The sequence below is a fragment of the Saccopteryx leptura genome, chromosome 13, assembly GCF_036850995.1.
Source record: "Saccopteryx leptura isolate mSacLep1 chromosome 13, mSacLep1_pri_phased_curated, whole genome shotgun sequence".
Classification (NCBI taxonomy): Eukaryota; Metazoa; Chordata; class Mammalia; order Chiroptera; family Emballonuridae; genus Saccopteryx; species Saccopteryx leptura.
Window position 1 is genome coordinate 14,208,395 of NC_089515.1, and position 19,902 is coordinate 14,228,296.

A 19,902-nucleotide genomic window follows, 5' to 3' on the forward strand; every position below is an offset into this window, starting at 1 on the left:
TCATTCAGTTATTCATTCATTCATTCTCCAATCTGAGTTTTACTCCAGAAAATACCTTTGAGCGGGGAGGTGGTATCCGTTTCCTTGTAGTACCACCTAGTGGTCACATAGCTGTAGCTGCCTCTGCTGCCGCTCAGATGCAGGTTGACTAGGGTTATTCAGTTACCACCCTGAAGGAGTGAATAGGGGAGAAAGGGCAAAGGAAGGTTCCTGAAGCAAGTGCAGAGAGGCTGATCCTGGAGAAAAGTGAATGGGAATGTTTTTAGTGTCTGAGTCCTGCAATCAAGGGGGAAGTGAGCTGCTTTACGGCAGAGGTCGGGAACCTATGGCTCGCAAGCCAGATGTGACTCTTTTGATGGCTGCATCTGGCCCGCAGACAAATCTTTAAGAAAAAAAAAACACATTAAAAATATAAAACATTCTCATGTATTACAATCCATTCATTTCCTACCGCTCATGTTCATGGTTGTGGGTGGCTGGAGCCAATCACAGCTGTCCTCCGGGACAACACCAAATTTTTATTGGATAATGCGTAACGTACATGGGTCGTTGTATGGCTCTCACAGAATTACATTTTAAAACATGTGGTGTTCATGGCTCTCTCAGCCAAAAAGGTTCCCGACCCCTGCTTTATGGTGTTTAGGGTTTTCGGGCGTTTGTTTCTGCGCGTGTCCCCATGGCTGCATTTTGGGCAGTAAGACATAACTCTAGAGTTTGGGCTTTGAAGTATGAACATTTCTGTGTTTGAAACCAGACTGATAGTCACCCACCAAAAGTTGTTGGGAAACTGACATATTTCAGTCTTCTTATCTGTAAATTCAAGATAGTAATAATACCTGAGAAGCTTTCTGTAAGGACTAAGTGAAATATTTAGATTAGAATCATGCCAGGCACATGGTAAGTACTCAAGAAGAATGCTGGCTGCTGTCACAATCAGCACCGTTTCTGTCAAGGAAGCTGGAGTGCAGGAGAGCCCGGCAGGCTCTTGCGAGTTCGGAGGAAGGGGCAGATGCTGACACTGGGGCATCTGCCACTGGCTGTGCTCTATGGAATGCTTTGATGGCTCTTCACTTCTGCTTGAAATCATTTTGCATTTCCTTTGTAAACATTTCATTCATTCATTTAGGAAATGCTTGTTGAGCCCCTCATGTATGCCCGGGACCGCTCTATTCACTGGGAGTATGCAGTTGTAATGAATGGAGTCCTAACCTCACGGAGCATGCAGCCGAAAGTGCACTGCAGATGATAAATATTCAGATAGATGCTTTTACAGGGTGATGGTGCTATGAGGACAGGTGAAACAGAGTCAGGAGAAGGCACGCCAGGGCTGGGTTGCTACTCTAAATAGCAGAGTCACGGAAGGCGCTGTCTGGTTGTACATGTGCATAGAGGCCTCACTGAAAGTGGGGAGTGAGCCCTGCTGGCGGAGGGGACAGAAAGTGCAAAGGCCCTGAGGTGGGAGAGGGTGTGCCCATTGATGGCCCCAGGGAAGCCAGTGTGCCTGGAAGGATGGGAGCCCGAAGGTGAATGGCGGTGAGGTTGGCCAGGCCACCAGGGTAGGATGCCACAGACATGGTCATTAGAGGCCTATTTTAGTCATCCAACTAGTTTATATGATTTGTCGTGATTTTAATTTAGTCAATAGTCCTGTTTACAAAATTCTGTTTCAGTAGACACTGTAACTCAGAGCAGCAAGCAGCATAGTTGCAGGAGATAAGGGAAACAATTCTGACTTGGCTAATCAGTGACAGCACCACAATGTATTTACCGAAACCCATGGCTCCTAGGCAGAGACATGTGCCACCATCAGCCAGGAACGCCGTCACGGGGGGCCAGCCTGAGCCCCACCCTCAACTTACTGGCTCAGAAGACAGGGACAAGCAAGGGGTCCTGGCTCGTGTATTTTCAATAACATTCCCAGGCAATGCTGATAAGCAACGCTAATTACAACTGATAAGTTAATAAACATTGTGATTTCATATTCTCTTTTCTTCTTCTAGTCGCCAAGGACTTTGTCTCCTACTCCATCGGCAGAAGTAAGTGCCATTTTTGAAAATCACACTGGATGGAAGTGGGGAGTTACTTGGAATTTGGGGGACAAGACGTTAAGTAAAAGAACAGGAAATCCGTGGGCAAGATTATGGTGCATGTAGGACTCCTCACATGTAAGCTATGTCTGGAAGACACAGCAGTCAATTTCCCGTTTAACGGAGACGGCGCCTCTGAGTGGTGGGAGAGGGACTGCAGGGGGTGAAGCCGGTTGTCTCATCACGGGACTCTCTCCCCTTACCCGTAACTGATTGATCGGAATCCTAGCACACTGGAGTATCTGAAATGGCCCACAGTGGTCATGCCATAGTGGTTATGGGATGAACTTGGTATCCCTTGAACGTGACGCTAGCCCGAATGCACGCTTGCGCTCACGCTCTCTCGCGCTGTGTTTCCAGGGTTACCAGGACGTCCGGGACCGGATGATCCACCGGTCCACCAGCCAGGGCTCCATCAACTCCCCCGTGTACAGCCGCCACAGCTACACGCCCACCACGTCCCGCTCGCCCCAGCATTTCCACAGACCCGGTAAGAGCTGCTGTTCCCGGATTCCCTCTGTGCTGATCGGGGCGCTTCCGTGTGACTCCCCCATCACTGATCGCTGGCTGCCCAACACATACCCCTCTTTTGGAGAAAAAAGAAAACTCATATCCAACTCTAGTTTATGTTATATTTCTTTTTGAAACAGACTTATGTTAAGGTTATATTCATTCTGATGTAGTAAATAATTACAGTTTACAGGAAATGACTGGCAACAAATGATCCTTTTTTTTTTTTGCTAACACATGGTGTTACCAAGCATGCTTGGTTAAGCACCTTCTAGAATACAGTATTGTATAGAGTCTCAGAGTTGTATATAACTCTTATGATCTGTTCCAACCCTAAGATTTTGAATCAGTCTTGGAAAACATAAAAACATCAGAGATGTATTGTGATAGAGAACATGAAATAGTAGAGAATTTCAGCTGACCTTCATCTGTGCAGAATTTGAACCTATTAGTGCGTGTGTTATATGTGAAGTAAAAAAAAAAAAAAAAGTAATCCCAACCCAGATCCAGAATTCCCCTGAGAAATGGATTTGCAGAGGAAGAGTTGGACCTTCTAACCAAACTTCCCTTCACGCTTCTTGCTTCTGCACTAGCTGGTGAGGACAAACTCCCGTACATGCTAACTTACTTTATAAGATAAAACCAAAGGAAATGAATAAAATGTAAAAACGACTGAAATCCATAGCATTAATGCTTGTAGAGGATCGCATTTTAATTATCTGATCTTTCAATGATATATAGTTTTCTCTAGGCCCATAAATATTTACTCAGTATTTGTTGAGTTACACTAATTTTGCTTTTGAGGTTAATAAGAATTTTCAGGAAATGAAGTTCTTTCTCTTTTCATATACAACTAACGTCATTTCATTCATGCCCTGGATCAGGGTCTGGAGTCAATCCCTTGTCTATCTGGGTGACCAGAAATCCTTTAAGCTGCCACCCCTGTGTGTGGGTATATTGCTGAGGTCACTGGGACCCCAGCCGTGACCTTGTCCGAATGACGTGGGGTTGCCGGGAAATTGCTCCCGAGACCTCTGACTGGCGAGGGAGCGGTCAGTCGGGGACAGTGTTTCCCTGAAAGGTCACATCCTGATGGAGCACTAGCAAGTTTTCATCTGTTCCAGTCATGGGTCTAATGTCAAGAGCCTTTAGAACATTCCCCATTCTAAAGATTCCTCCTTCTCTCCCTTCACAATGTGCTGCAGACAAGGGGGATGCCAATTATTAGGGTTTATAAATATTTTTTCCACTTTTGTAAAGTGGAGCTAGTGGGGCTCTGACCAGCACCTCGAAGTACCCACGCGGTGAGTTCTGGATGCCGGGTGACAGTGCATGCGCCCTGGGCCGGGTTTGGGTTTATTGCCCGTTGTTCTTCCGCGAGAACAGGACTGCCACTAGCCAGCCATTCTCAGGAGCTTCCTAAGTTCTTTGACACCCAGGGAACACCAACAGGGGTTTTTTTTTTTTTTCTACATAAGCAGAGTAAAATTAAACTTCCATTGGGAGAAGTTTGCAGCTTAAAAAAAAGAAAAAAGAATCTGACCCTTATAGATCACTACTTCTTTCAAGGTTCTTAAAATGACTGTCATAACTTTTACCCTTGTGTTTCAGAGGGTTTTGGTTTGTCAGTTGCTTTTTGAAAACAGCTATTTGTGAGTCTAAATGATGTGCCCAGTACTGGCTGACCTGTAGCCGGTGTGTCTTTCTGACAGAGGGCGTCCTGCTAAAAGCCATTTATTCTCGGAGAGTGACTCTGTGCTGACCCGAACCTGTGTGTTTGCAGATTCTCCCCACGCTGCCTAACCCTTCGCAGGTGCTTTCTTAACCCTTTCGCTTTCCTCCTTTTTCAGACTCCCGATTAACGGTCTTTATCACCCCACCCACCCCCAGAGCGATGCCGTTGGCCCTGTTCCTGTGTTGATTTCTGTTCTTCTTCTCTGTTTCCACCTTGCCCTGCCCCTGGCTCCCTGCCGCACAGAGCTGCTGTCTCCTGGTGTGCAGAGGTTGTCCTATCTGCGCACCAGCAGCCTCAGCTCCGCCCACAGCGACTCCCGCCCCAACTCCCCCTTCCGACACCACGTCATTCCCCATGTCAAAGGTAAGGAGGCAGGCTTCTCAGGCAGCTCCCCTGCGTAGTGGAGATTTATTAGCACCCTGGGAAGGCTAATAAGGTGTATCTCCAAGAGTTAGCTCCGGGCTTCCAACCTCTCAGCATGCCTGCGTGTGTCATGACCACACCTCGCAGTGTTTTAGAACTGGCATAGCCTCTCTCGTTGGGAAGAATATGTCATTTCTAAGGGCTCTTGGTGAAGAAACAGGAAGTACGTTGAACACCGTCAGATTTATTATCTACTCCTTAGGGGAATATATATTATTATTTTGTTTTTCTATGTGGCAGAAGCAAAATATAATATATAGTCGGGGGGTTTTGCCTGGTTTGAATATGTGATATGGCCCAGCAAAACCCAAACAGTATTTAGCAACAGATATTCAAAAGTTGTCTTAATGGTGATAAGCCTCTTAACCGCTTAACAATGTTAAAATGTTTGGACGGTACAAAAAAGATGTCTCGGTTTGAGCCAACTCAGTCCCCTTCTTTTGACTTGTCCTGATTTCCGCATGATGGAGGAGGAAGGCTTTGCCTTCTGTTTTCTGTTCCTGCCCCACATCCCTGCTCCTCTCTTTGTGGCATTCCCACTGTTCCTTCATTGTCCGTTGCTTCCGTAGCAGTCCTCGGTGGGGGCTCTTGTTCCCCTCCCTGTGTTGGGGAAGCCTATTTTGTTAGGGAAAAAGTAAGTGTGAGCTCCCAGAAAGATGCTAACTTTCTCCATAGTCTTGATTCAAACCAAATAACCAAGGAAAGGAGCTGAAAAAAGGGAAGTAGCTGGCAAGCGCCGGCATTTTTAGGGGTCTTAAGCCAGTTCTAAAGGATGCTAAGCCTGCGGGCCAAGTGACATGCCACGGACACTTCTCTCGCGTAGCCTAAATGTGGTTGTATTTGAAAGACCACCTGCGGTCTACCCCAGCTGTTGTGGGGTTTTTTTTTATTTTTTTTTTGCTCACTTGGATTTTTTGAGCAACTGAGTCCTAAAATACAGATGTATTGCCCTGAAAAGGATGCAGTCATCTTATGTGTGCTATTTTGGTATTTCCTATGCTGTGAAAATAATATTGCTGACATGCTATGGAAGACAGTTTGCTGTTAGCAAAGTCTTTTTCAGTAGATGCAGCACTTCCTAAAATTCATGATAGCTTATTTAAAGTGATCATTGCTAATGAGTGTTTTGGAAGAAAAAAAAAAGGTCCCTATCTAGATATCAGGATGATACTTTAGACAATGCTTAAGAACCCATTAGAAGTTATTGAAAAAACCTGAGAGTTTTATTTTTTTTTATTTTTCTGAAGTTGGAAATGGGGAGGCAGTCAGACCGACTCCCGCATGTACCCGACTGGGATCCACCTGGCATGCCCACCACAGGGCAATGCTCTGCCCCTCTGGGGCGTCGCTCCGTTGCAACCAGAGCCATTCTAGCACCTGAGGCAGAGGCCATACAGCCATCCTCAGCGCCCGGGCCAACTTTGCTCCAATGGAGCTTGGCTGCAGGAGAGGAAGAGAGAGACAGAGAAGAAGGAGAGGGAGAGGGGTGGAGAAGCAGATGGGCGCTTCTCCTGTGTGCCCTGGCCGGGAATCGAACCCGGGACTCCTGCACGCCAGGCTGACCGAGAGTTGTATTTTAAAGAGACTTTAATATAGAAGCCCTTGGCCAAATCAAGATTTTTGTCTATTTGTTTATAATATATGCAAGAGAAAATAACATTTTAAATTCATTCGAGTAAACTGTCATATTTGGTTCTGTCTCCTCTTTCAGAAGAGATACTTTTCTGTAGAATAAAAAAAAGATGTCATTTGCCCTGTTTGAGTTCTACAAAGTTTGTACAAATAACACATCACAAAATATCAAGACTGACTGACCGCCTTGTGTCTGTGAGCAGCCTTAGGAGAGATGGATAGGACACCCAGATGGACACTGGAGTCTTGGGTTTGACTGTTATCTCTGTCACTCGCTAGCCATGAGACCTTGGATTGTTGACCCAACTTTGCGAGTGTTGCTCACCTCATCTCCGAGGTCATTAGGGCATGTGAGGTCAAGTGCCCTGGCATGTGTAAGCCCTGAGCTTACGTTCCTCTTATGTGCCCACTCGGCGGTGCTCTTCAAGCACTTTCCAACAGTCCCTGTGCCCTTCTTGGCATCTCTGTGAAGTTGGCCCAGAACAGAGCTGGCGAGCTCAGGCCCTGGTTCCGTGACCCAGCCGAGGACATCTATATTAAAAAGTGGGAGCCCCTGGAGCAGACCCCAGGCCTTCTGATACCTCGTCCAGAGTAGGTGTGTGCATTTCAGTATAAAATATACACTGAGTATAATTTTTAGAGCAAACTTTTATTTTCCACCTCTTTTTAACTAGGAAATTGCATTCTGATTGAGGGTAAGACAGACAGCTACTTCAGTCCTGTAAATTACATAATTAACAATGTCTTCCTTTTCCATAGAAATAGCAAACGGTTCTGGAAAAAAAGTACAGTGCCTCTGTCCCTAAATGTGGTGCTTTATTTAAAAAATATGGGTATACTTTCTCTCTTCTGTTTTTAGTCTGAATTTGAAGTTTCAGACACAGTCAGATGTTATAGATTTAAATTATAAAAAAAACATTAGGCCAAAAGAAATGAGCATGACCCTGAACTGATACTTAAAAAGCCTCTAATAATCTCTGTCCCATTTTCCTTTCACCGGACACGTGCCTATAGTTTGTTCATATGAAATAGTTTACATATCTTAGAGGGAAAATACAACATGCATCACATTATATGTACAATACGTGCTCCATATTAAAATGTGATGAGCTTTTTTGCTGAACTACAATATGAATCATGGAGACTTTGTCTATTAACTATATTGCTTTAAAAGCCTATTATAGTTGAGTGGCTTAAATGCTGCTTCTTCAAAGAATTAACCTCTTAGTTATTGTGAAAAAAAATGTGTGGGCCCTGGCCGGTTGGCTCAGTGGTAGAGCGTCGGCCTGGCGTGCAGAAGTCCGGGTTCGATTCCCGGCCAGGACACACAGGAGAAGCACCCATCTGCTTCTCCACCCCTCCCCCTCTCCTTCCTCTCTGTCTCTCTCTTCCCCTCCCGCAGCGAGGCTCCATTGGAGCAAAGATGGCCCGGGCGCTGGGGATAGCTCCTTGGCCTCTGCCCCAGGCGCTAGAGTGGCTCTGGTCGCAACAGAGCGACCCCCCCCCCCCCCGGAGGGGCAGAGCATCGCCCCCTGGTGGGCAGAGCATTGCCCCCTTGGTGGGCGTGCCGGGTGGATCCCGGTCGGGTGCATGCGGGAGTCTGTCTGACTGTCTCTCCCTGTTTCCAGCTTCAGAAGAATACAAAAAAAAAAAAAATGTGTATCCATTTACACGGAGGGTGTCTCCATTAGGGCCATTGGAGAAACACGTGGAGTAGAGTATTCCAGGTTTTCCACATCCCTTCATTTGAACATGTATTTTTTTTTTTTATCGTGGAGGTGGTGTCAGGGGAGTCTTTAAAACAAATGTAGATCTTGAGGCCCCTAGGGTAGAAGGACCATCTCAGGAATATGTCGCTAGAAGTAAGGGGCCCTGGCCACCCTGGCAGCCTGATGCCCAGCCTCCCATTGTCCAAGCCCACTTCCTGGTCCTTATTCCTCATGCATGTGGCCCGGGCCCCCAGGGGCCGTCGAGCTGAGGATGCCTGCATGGGTGTGAAGCCGAGATGCACATCACAGGCTGGCTCTATCCATCGGCTTCCCCTTCCATTATCCATAACATCTGTCCTGTTTCCGGCTACATCTTCATGTCTGTTTTCTGACCTTCCTCGCAGCCTCATTCTACGTTGGTATGTCACTGCTGGAGCGTGGGGCCAAATGCATGCCTGGAGATGTGGAAAAACTGTTTTCGCTTTGTTTTGGGGTCTGTGTGTGCTGTGTTTTCTGAGTTTCTCTCCCCTCTCCTTTGAAATACTGTTAGGCGTTCCGTTCTGTGTCCGTGAAGTGTAACTCGGATGGGTTGCTCTGGCTCCAACAAGTATTTGACACTTGCCAAAGGCACCCATCAGACTTATTGATGTTTTAGACAAGAACAAGCAGTCTTGAAACTGTCATGAGATTCTCGATGCTGCCAATTTTAAGGTCCCCTTTATATATTTCTTTATATTTTGGAATGTGACCACATAGGGCCCAGAAAGCTGAGCAGCGCTCGGCTGGTTCCCGCTGCAGACACAAGCACGGCCACGGCGAGTTAGTGCTTGTCTTAGGGTGTGTCACTCAGAGGCGCAGGGTGCCAAACAGAAGATTGAAAGTCAGGGCAGAGCTTTTGAGTTTGTTAAGTAGTACAGTGAGCATCCTACAAGTGAATGATCCTCCAAGGACTGAAAAATTGGCTTATTAGGTTGACATGGAAGGAGCTAAAACTGAAGAAATATATATCATATTTATATGGTAGCTTCTCATCACCATAGCTAAGATCACTAACAACTTAAAGTGAACCAATACAAGGATTTATGTAAAGGAACAAAATAACTGAGTATGACATATACAATATTATATGATATATATACTATTACATTTTATGTCAACAGTGTCTTAACTCTGATCTGATGATGATGATGATGATGATGATGGTGGTGGTGATGGTGATGGTAATAATAATATTACCTTCCTTATAGTCTATTTCATCTGATGCCTCATACAATATTTTACCTAAGTAATGAATCAAGCACAAAAATAACCTTTTAGGGCCCTCATCAGTTACTTCCTTCCAGAACAGAGTTAAAAGTTTTATCACATAACGATAGGGTATTCAGGTGAGCAAAATTGAAACCAGAAAAATTGAAAGAGAGTTTTTCTTTGAAAAATGCCAAAATTTCATCATGCCTTTGGTATTTCAAGAACGTAGTACCTGGCAACATTATGTATGCCGAGACCTGATTCCCAACGAGCCCTTGTGACCTGTGGAAACCATATTACGCAGAATCACTTAGATAGGTGTATTGCTGGGTTTAAACATGTTTTGTGGGAGGTTTTAAGTGATTATAGCATTAAATCTACTTACAAAGACTTGAACATACTAGTGCTTTTTCCAGGAACTAGAAAAAGGTCAGTGTTTGCGGAAGATAGGCAGCCAAATAAAGCACTATTCCCAGCTGGGGCCGCATTCAGCCAGAACACACCCACCAGGAATTCAGAGAGCTGTCTTACGCCATGTCTGAGAAGTGAGGGGCTTCTACGGCCCCTCACCCACAGAGCATCTTAATGCTGGAAAGATTCTTAATACTTGGGCAAATGCCAGTTCCAATAACCTTAACCTTTGAGCCCCATCTAGGCAGATAGCTGTGTATGTGCGTGACACTGGCTAATAATTATCAAAACAAACAATGGCGTTTCTTCTGGTTGAGTATTAGAACCAGAACCCGTGCAGACGTTTCCCTGAAATATCTGATGCTGCACCAGCACGGGGAGGTTGCAGGGGCAGGGGGAAGGGCTCCGAAGCCATCGCCAGTGCGCAGGGCCTCCAGGGAGCGTCTTCAAAGGACAACGTCCAAAAAAGCAAGGAAGTTGAGTCTCTCCAGAAGTTCTTTTGAGAAGAGCCCCGAAGAATTGTCCTAGTTTTCAATCATGGGTTACTCTTCTGAATAATTGCTCATGTTTAGAGGAGTCAAGAATTCTTCTGAAATGAAACAAATCCGGATTATTAAGGATCGGCTCAAATGGCAAAGATATAAAAACGAGATGCAGTTGTGATCCCATTGCTGCTTTGAGTTCAGAGAAAGACGGGTTTGTCCCCACAGCAGTGCCCACGCGGAGGCCATAGCTGCAGAGTGACAGAGTCGCCTTCTTCTGTCACTCATTCACAGACACTTACGGGCGCTCGCTCTTGGCCCGGCGCTGAACTGAGCACACAGAGAGGAAGGGGACCTAGTTCTACTTCTTCCTTAGATTTAAATTGGGATTTTCTTCTAAACATAAACTGTATTCTCCCTCCCCCTGCTGGCCTCCACCAGTGTTAATGATACTAATTTTTTCTCGAACATGAACTGGGTAATTCTCTTTAGGAGAGTGATAGATAACAAATGAGATAACTTTTTTTTTTTTGAAATGAGTTTTTTAATTGGTCAGCAGTTTGGAGTGAAGCTTTATAATTTTTAGAAGCTAAGATATGACTTAAGGAGTAAAGTCTAATTATAATATATTGGGAGCTAGATGCTCAAGTGACTTGAGGGAAAAAAAGAAAAAACAAAAGTTTCAGAACATGATTACTAGGAACCTAGGATATATATTTGATCCAGTTCATAAGTTCAGCTCTCATACCTGAAATATCTAACTGCCCATTTGGTATAGATCTGTACTCTGGTTACCTAAAAATCATGTTGAGAAAATTAAAACTATGAAACCTGTTATTTTTTTTTTCATTTATTTATTTTTTAAATTTATTTATTTTTATTTTATTTATTCATTTTAGAGAGGAGAGAGAAAGGGAGAGAGGGAGACAGACAGGGAGAGAGAGACAGAGAGAGAAGGGGGGGAGGAGCTGGAAGCATCAACTCCCATATGTGCCTTGACCAGGCAAGCCCGGGGTTTCGAACCGGCGACCTCAGCATTTCCAGGTCGACGCTTTATCCACTGCGCCACCACTGGTCTGTTATTTTTAAACTCTAGTGATTGACATCTTTCATTTTTTTGCTTGCCAGATTTAGAACAGTTTGACCTACTTAAAGAAATTGGCTCTTGGACATCTAAGGCCAATACCATGTTAGCTGTCAGTTAGATTTCATTTTTTAAAAAACTGAAAAAGACAGTGAAAAAAGGCCTCAGCTTATCTTCTGTTTTTTGAAAATCTGTGATTTATTGATTTATTTAAAATTGCCAGCATGAATAGATAAATTGGCCTTCAACAAAATTTAAAACTTGTGCTTCAAAGGACACGATCAAGAAAGTAAAAGACAACCATAGACTGGGAGAAGATATTTGCAAGGCATACCCCTGAGAAAGGACCGGTATCCAGAATACGCAAGGGCTGCCTACAGCTCAGTCATGAGAGTAATTACATTACTCACCGTTACCTCCTGCTAGGCCCGCATCTGCTGGGCGTTCTTGGGACAGGCGTTTGCCCAGGTGTGGGGAAGGAGGACAGTTTAGGACAATAGCGGGTCTCTTTCTGTGAGTCCCAGCTCATCCCTGCCACTCTCGTGGTCAGGAGAGGGTGACAGGCTGTGGGAGCACTCAAGGCTGCTGCAGCCAAGCCCCGGCCGTGCCTCCCAGCCCCTTCCCCACCCTCCCCTCCTCAACACCGTGCCTCCCAGCCCCTTCCCCACCCTCCCCTCCTCAACACCGTGCCTCCCAGCCCCTTCCCCACCCTCCCCTCCTCAACACCGTGCCTCCCAGCCCCTTCCCCACCCTCCCCTCCTCAACACCGTGCCTCCCAGCCCCTTCCCCATCCTCCCCTCCGATACACCGTGCCTCCCAGCCCCTTCCCCACCCTCCCCTCCGAAACACCGTGCCTCCCAGCCCCAGGCCTGTTGCCCCACCCACTCCAGCCCTTCCACACCTCCTCCTCGCCACGTTCTGGCCCTCTGGGGTCCAAGCCTGCCCACCCTCTGCCCACCCCCTGCCTGGCCAGCTTACCCTTCCTGCCACGCTCAATTCTAGTATCTTTCTGTCGCTTTTCTGAAGAATGAATGGTGCCCACATTTACCTGAGTGTTGTCATTTTCCACCTGCCTCTGAGTAAGCTATGACATGATACTATATTTATGTGTCTTAAGTCTGTCTCCTTAGGTAGACTCTGAGCCCCTTGAGGGCAGGGACTAAATCTTATCCACCTACTTATCCTTGGTCCTAGCTCAGGGCATAGCCATAGCAGGTGGTCAATAAACATTTCACTGATGCAACCGTTAGACTGGGTGGGGCCTCATCTTGGAAGAAAAAGGTGGCAAGAGGTATAAATGGTCCCGCAGGACCTGGAAGAACAGGGTCTGACCCATCTGGTGTATTTCAAAGCGAGGAAACAGAAACATAGGCTGCAACAAAGGCATTTTGTGTCGCTGAGGGGAAGGACGGGGTGACCACCCCGGTTCCCAGACTCAGCCTTCGGTCCAGAGAAATGTGTTCCAATCGCCAGCCCCTGCCATCATGCCTGGGAGTGATTGCGTGTGGGTTTGCATATCCCACTCCTCCACATGCTTGGGATTTCACCATCTAACAAGAGGTCCTGAACCATTAGCAAGTGCCTCTCCATTCCTCTTAACGAACCAACCGCCACCCCCATCCGACCAGCGTGCTGCCTGCTCACAGCCTTCAGCCACGTGCCATTGGAATGACGCATCTTCCTGCTGGCTGCTTTCACCTGGTTACTTGAACTCAAATCTCTCTTTCGGAAAACTAAACCTTGTCTCACCTTCGCGAGCCCAGTCGATAAGTTGAGTTTGTTTCTTTCGTTCCTCCCTTTTGGTGTCCCTCCTTCCCGTTTGTTGGTTTGAGGTTTTTATTACGCTCGCTTTGATTTCTTGCCTGCTGTCCCTTCTCTCATTTTGTTTTCTCCATTCTTCTCATTGGAGGCAATGAGCCGTCCAGCGGCCGGAACTCCCCTCTCCCCCACCGGCCAGACAGCCGCCCTCTAACTCCAACTTACGCTCAGGCCCCTAAACATTTCCATGTTCCAGGTAGGAGCTGACACGGTCTATGTCATGGTGTCCTGTCACGGTGTAGAATGTAGCCTTGTCACCTCTGTCTCGTCTCCATTTCTCATGCTCTTTAAATTGGGATGCACACAGTTGACAAAGTCTAAATTGCAGGATCTGACCTGGGTGGGGGTGGGGGGGTGGCTTTCAGAAATTTTGTATGTAAAATGCCAGGATTGTATTGAAGGTTTAAGTTCTCTCAATTTTTTGTTTGTTTGTTTATTAAGGGGCATGGGAGGCAGTGAAGGAAGGAAAATTGAGTTGTTTCAATTTTACTAAAATTTTAATTTTACCTTTGTATCAGTGGCTTCCAAGATATCACACTGTGGTATGGTGTCATTGACTAATTATCGCAATGGCAACATAGTCACTTTTTCATTCTAAAGAGTGAACCACAATGTCATTCCAGCATGCTTTTATGTTGCCTATTTGTCTTCACTGTGGAGACGTTCTTTGCAGAAAGAGGTTTACATAAATTGGGATGGATTGAGTGGTCTTTCCTTAGTGTGCAACTAACCAACCACACCCCGGAGCCTGCAAAGATCTCTTGCAATTTAGGCTTGGCGCTTGCAAGCTTTACTCCGCAGTCACAAGCCCTTGCTGCCCCAGCACAGACAGTAATTGGCCACCCCAAAACCGGAAAAATCAGAACCCATCAATATTCATAACGTTTAGGGTCAGTAGTCACGGTTTTATTTTTCAATGGGAAGTACATTGTTTTTGCTTCTTTTAGTTACTGGAAGTGCTTTAACCGTTTACCCATTATGTTTGTTAGCATGCATATTTGAGATCTGTTCTTATTTTTTTCCCTTTGTATTCCAAACTGACCTAATAAAATGAGAAACTTCGGTGAGATTCAGGCCACTAAGATAGGACTGCCTTACACAGTTGAGCGCCCCCCCCCCCGTTTTGTTTTGTTTTGTTTGTATGAAGAATGTACCACCAAGATACAGCGCCCAAGGTCCTGGAGAAACAAAGCTTTTGAAATATCCTGAGTATTTGCACTCAAAGGGAAATGGTAGTATAGTCACACAGGGTCCTGTGTAAATATCTGAGTAATATTTGGCATCACTTGTCTTTTTTTTTTCCTTCCAAAAATTTGGCCAATAGAAGTTAGGATTTTGTCAAACATCCTGGTAGCACATCAGACTAGCCTCACAGCCTCACACATAAAAAAAAGTGTTTCTGTGTTTTAAAAAGTATATATACTCTTAATGTTACTACATTGCTTTCCACCGTTCCGCTCATTAGTTGAAAAGTAAATTGAGCCACTAGTATTTACTGGGAGCTCAATTTCTAGACAGTAGCAATTTGGGGACTTTCCCCAAACTGATTATGTCTTCTTCATCATAGAGTGCTTGCATTTCTTCCTGTTGTAGTCCTACTTCTAGTGACGTGTGTATTTGAAATAAATGGCTCATGAGTTAATGGCATCTCTGTATATCCTAAGATGTATTACAAAGGAATCCATATCACTTGTCTATAGCAATGCGCTCATTCCTGTAATTTCTTCTTGTAACCTCACTCTTTGTAATACAAAAGTTGGCCTTCTGGGTTTTTTGTTCAAGCGTCTTTTGTTTGGTTTGCCTCTTGGTTGATCTGTTTTTCCCATCGCTGAACTGGTTCCCATAATCACACACCTTTGCTTTTCATTTCCACAGATCAAGGGATCAACATTTACCGAAAGCCACCCATCTACAAACAGCATGGTAAAGCCTGCTTCCCTCCGCGTTAGCTTTTAAGTCGCAGAGCCCGCTGGTCTCCTCTTGGCTGTCTTCTGAAAGGCTTCCCTGCCGCTGCTTTTGAGAATCAAACCAGGGTGCCCAGGAAATTACGCCTCGGTGTTCTCCTGGGGTGCAAATCGTGTGAAATTGGTGTTCCTCGACGGAGGACACGTAGCTTGGTCAGGAAGCTTCTAGCTCACGTCTGAGCCCATCAAACCACATATCATTCCATTCATTGAGAAGAGGAAGGGCCAGCCACACAATAATTCACCAGCACCCTCACAGGACTATGTTGTGCTTTGCCATTAAATAATTTAGCCAACCTCTATAACAATTTGGATCAGCTTATAATTTGTTTAACTCATTAAAACTAGTGAAAGCCAGAGCTACCAGGAAAAATTAATTTGGCTAAGCCTACATCAGCATGGCTGTCCGGTTCCCCGGTTTCTTAAAGAGCATGAAGACATCAGTGCCCTGGTGACGGAGTGGGTGGACGCACACTGACTGACACAGAGCTGCCCTGGTCCCGTCTCCTCCCCTAAATGGCTCTGTGATTTAGGATGTCTCGGGCACAGTTTCTCTGTCCCTTGGTTTTCCCGTCTGCAAACCCGGGGAGTGAGGCTAGTTTGTCTCTGAAACTCCCGCAAACTAAGAAACACTCATGCGGATTTCTAATGGTGCTTTCCTTTTCTGGGAATGTGGAAACCCAGGAAATGACATTCCTACATGTAAATTACATTCTCCTCCACCATGATTAGGTCTCTAGAGGTTTATCTGCCATAAATCTTTGTGAATGGATAGAGAGAGCCAAGACTGGTCTTCAGGTGATTCCAGAAGATTCTACACAAATTTTGCCTGGAAATTTGAAGGCTGCCTTTAAAATGTAGTTGACACTAATGAGTCCCTAGGCATTAGGATGACATGAAAAGAAAATAAAATTGAAAAGGCACAGGGTAAAAATTTTAGGCCAACATTCTAGGGGAAAAAGAGAGACTATATGTATTGTAATGGCTGTGGAACTATGGCTTTCTTCATCTGTTTTTTGTTTTGTTTTGTTTCTTTTTAAGATTTTACATCATGCGCTTGCTTTTTAAGTTTGTTAACATTTTTTGTTTTGTTTTGTTTTTTATGGTTTAATGTCTTCTCACCCATTCATTAACATGTGAATGTTTACTGACTTCACCAATTCTAATGAGTAAGTACTGTTCAAAGTCCTGCTTTTTTTTTTTTTTTCAGCTTAAGAATAAGATCCCCAGAGTTTGATTTATCATTTTAGAGACTTTTTGAATACTAAACTCTCTAGGCTCTGCCTCTCTGAACAGAAATAATCAAATAATGAAGACTAAAGACAGGATGATGTTAGATTAATTATTTGGAAGGGATTCATTGGCTTCTTTTCTTGAGGTTGACTTTGACTTGACTCTTGACTATCTTTCAGACTGTTGTCTTTAATTAAGAGTAGTGCAGCCAAAGCAGCACTTCCCAAGGACAGGCTGCAAAACAGGTGTCGCAGGGCATAGAAATAGAGGTGATACCAGCCGCTGGGATCTGTACCCTGAGGCATTTGGAAAATGCTGGATTTAAATAGAGTCACACTTTTTTGGGGTTGACCAGAATTCAGTCTTGAATATGCCAGCACATTTTGTTAAGAGGAGGCTATATTATTGCAGTATTTTCCAAGATGAGTTCTTTTCTCTCATGAGGTTAATGACTCAGAGAAACACTGTTCCAAGCCTGGCCAAACCTTAGTCCTTATTATTGCAAAGGGACAACCTTGGTCAAGTCACTTAAGCAAATCGAGACCTAGAGGTTTTCGACAAGAACGGGGACTTGGCCCTGGCTAGTTTGCTCAGTTGGTTAGAGCTTCCTCCCAAAGCGCAGAGGTTGCTGGTTCCTCCTCAAGTCAGCACACATATAAGGACCAACTGATGTACCTGTCAATCTCTTTCTCTCTCTAAATAATAAAAAAAAATTTTTTTTAAGAACAGGGACTTGGAGCTGTAGATTGAAAAAGTTATTTCCAGATTCAAAAATCTGTGACCCTCAAGGAGAGGGGGAGTTTTATTTAAAGCATTATAAATCGATTTTTGAAATGTTTAGTAACCTCCCACTGGGTCACTTTGCAGAATGAGCCAGAATTAGGAGCTGACTCTTTATCCATTATCATTGATCCCGGTTTGTTAGGCTCCATCTCTGTGATTAGATTTGGGGCTCTATGCCAACGACTCCTCCTCCGAGCAGAGCCGTTAAAAACCCTGTGCACTAATGCTGCTGCTAGCCTGGGTTTTGTTGTTCTAAAGCTGGATGACTCACTTGTGTGTGCAGACCCTTGAACAAAACAGGGAGTGGGTTTTGCGTACGTAAGTCACAACGCTAAGTTCCTGTGTGCTGAAAGTGGACGTTTCCATTCCCGTTTCTCCTGGGGCTCAAGGACACATACGTAATACATAGAGGTTGAAATGAACTGGACCAATATACTCGTGGCCAAGAAGCCAAAGAGACAAAGCCAGCCGGCCCGCTTATAGTTAACAGCTACAGTCACATGACAGCATCGTGCTTTTAACTAAGCCCGTTATTTTCAAATTACTAATTCAAATGTCTAGTTGTTCTAGGAATTTGTCCGGTGGAAACGTCTAGGCTAGGGTGATGGGTATGTTCTATAACTGTGCTGTCCAGCATAGTAGTCACTAATCACATGCGGCTATTGAGTGCTTCAAAATGTGTAACAGAAGAACTGAATCTTAATTTAATATTTTTTTCCTATAATTTTATTAATTTAAATGTAAGTAGCACATGTGGCTTGGACTGGACAGCACAGCCCCAAACAGACGTAAAGCAGACGGGAAATGAGGCTCTGTTTCTGGTGGAGCATCAGGGACGTGAGTCGAGCTGCCACTGGGCACCACTGAGTGGGCAGCTGACAGTGGCTGTAAGCAGAGCTCTATGGCATTGAAACTTTTGCTGAAGAATAAGTCTATGCACGTGGGTTACCACCACAGCCTTGCAGAGACCTTTAGCTAAGCTCCCCCTGGTTCCGTCTAGATGCAGCTGCCCTGGCAGCCCAGAGCAAGTCTTCAGAAGACATCATCAAGTTTTCCAAGTTCCCAGCAGCCCAGGCTCCAGACCCCAGCGAGATCCCAAAGATTGAGACGGACCACTGGCCTGGTCCCCCCTCACTTGCCGCCGTAGGTATGCGACCGACCGTCACAGCTAAGCCAAATGGACAGATTGCTAGGTGATCTCAAAATGAAGTGCTTAAAAATATGCAAAAAACAAAAATGTGTGTCCTATCATAAAGGTTTTTAAGGAAAGTGTGACCAAAAGGTAGAATAGTGAAAAGAACTAATGTGGTATTAATGTATGTGCAGAATGCTTCCAAGTTATAAACCCCCACCCCCACCACCACCAATCACGTGAGCCTTGCTCTAACCAAATCACCAAGATGCAGAACTGGTCTAAAACATGAGGTACATGGACCCTCGGAGTCATGACTGCAAAATCAAGTAACTCTTTTGAACACCGTTGAATCAGAGCCTCCTGGCAAGGACACTGTTCTATATAATTAGAAATTAGTGGGTGAATTACCCAAGTGTCCACAAAAGCAGGATTTCTTTGAGATTTGTTTTAGACTATTTCTGGATGTGATTACAGTTCTCTTAACCACCAACCTTAACACTGAAGCACTTTTACTTTCTTACGAGGTCATATCCTCCGTTTCTAAGAAGGGCTGCTCCAGAGTAATGCGTGTCCTGAAACACCACTCGTGTCAAGTTCTGTGACTTTACATCCCTCATCTCCATGATTCTGTGCTACAGTGTCCCATTGGAGCTGTTTCATTCTTTGCTTTGAACCACGAATTTATGCTTTAGAATCATGTCTGTGTCTTTCCTGTTTTGTCAGTTGTGAAATCACTTGGCCGAAAAAGTGCTTGTGAGCAAACTCAGAAGCTAATACTGAAATTTTATCCAGTTGGCTTTACAAAGATACGACTATCTTATCACATTTCTTTTGACACTGAAAGGCCTTCAATTTTCCAAACTTTTCAGATTTTTCTCATCATGCTATCTCTTTTCAATTTATTTTTAGAATAACTTTTCCAAGCAATATAAGTAGATTTGAAAGCAATTTACGATCTAGAAATAGTTGAAGGGAAACTCTTATCTCTTGGATTCATTACTCACAAGTATTCTATGCATGATGTTGACTTGAGATCTAGCCATTTCTTGCAAGCTCATGCTCATTAATTTTTATTAATATAAAGAGGGAATATTCACCTTGACATTTATGATTTTAGGAACTAAAAATCAATCGTCAGCTTTTCTCTGCCTTTGAGGTTCCTAGTTCAGTCACATTGCAGCCAGACCCAGCGGGGACAGGAAAAGTAATGTTTTGTTGTTGAAACCGTCATCACCAAATAGTTTAAAGTTCTTTAGGGTTCCAAAATGAAGACAATTTTTGGTCCATTTTAATCAAAATAAGAAAAACGGAGACTGTTAAAAGTTTGTTTTGATTAGATTAGCAAGCTTTCCTGTTTCCTCCCACAGCCGAATTAATCCGAGCAATTTAGGAAAAACAGCGATTATCTTAATTCTCCAACCAGTAAGATAGAGTCTTTCTTTCCACCCCCTGTCTCCCCTTTACCGGGAAGCTTAAAATTTGTAACATGGTTTGCTCTACTGTACCAAAGTAAATAAGTGTTTAGCTATATTGCTGCATTGAGAGTTTTTATCAGTAGAAAACTTTTTGGTGATCATTTAAAAAGGATTGAGGAAAAGGAAGTGCTGGAGCCCCAACCCTTAAAAGAAAAAGTGTACTTGTTCATAAG

General features: G+C 44.5%; 1 protein-coding gene across 22 annotated transcripts in view; it reads left to right on the forward strand.

The window, feature by feature from the left end:
- The window catches only part of ABLIM1 (actin binding LIM protein 1), a 277,495-nt gene that overhangs the window by 244,959 nt on the left and 12,634 nt on the right, over nucleotides 1-19,902 (forward strand). For 6 of the 22 annotated variants that reach the window (XM_066354683.1, XM_066354667.1, XM_066354670.1 and 3 more), the window contains 5 exons: nucleotides 2,001-2,036; nucleotides 2,448-2,577; nucleotides 13,231-13,335; nucleotides 15,015-15,062; nucleotides 18,120-18,266. In XM_066354683.1, coding sequence (XP_066210780.1) covers nucleotides 2,001-2,036; nucleotides 2,448-2,577; nucleotides 13,231-13,335; nucleotides 15,015-15,062; nucleotides 18,120-18,266 — 466 coding nt within the window. The remainder of the gene's footprint in view (nucleotides 1-2,000; nucleotides 2,037-2,447; nucleotides 2,578-13,230; nucleotides 13,336-15,014; nucleotides 15,063-18,119; nucleotides 18,267-19,902) is intronic. The other 16 variants (XM_066354668.1, XM_066354671.1, XM_066354686.1 and 13 more) reach the window with 6 other exon arrangements.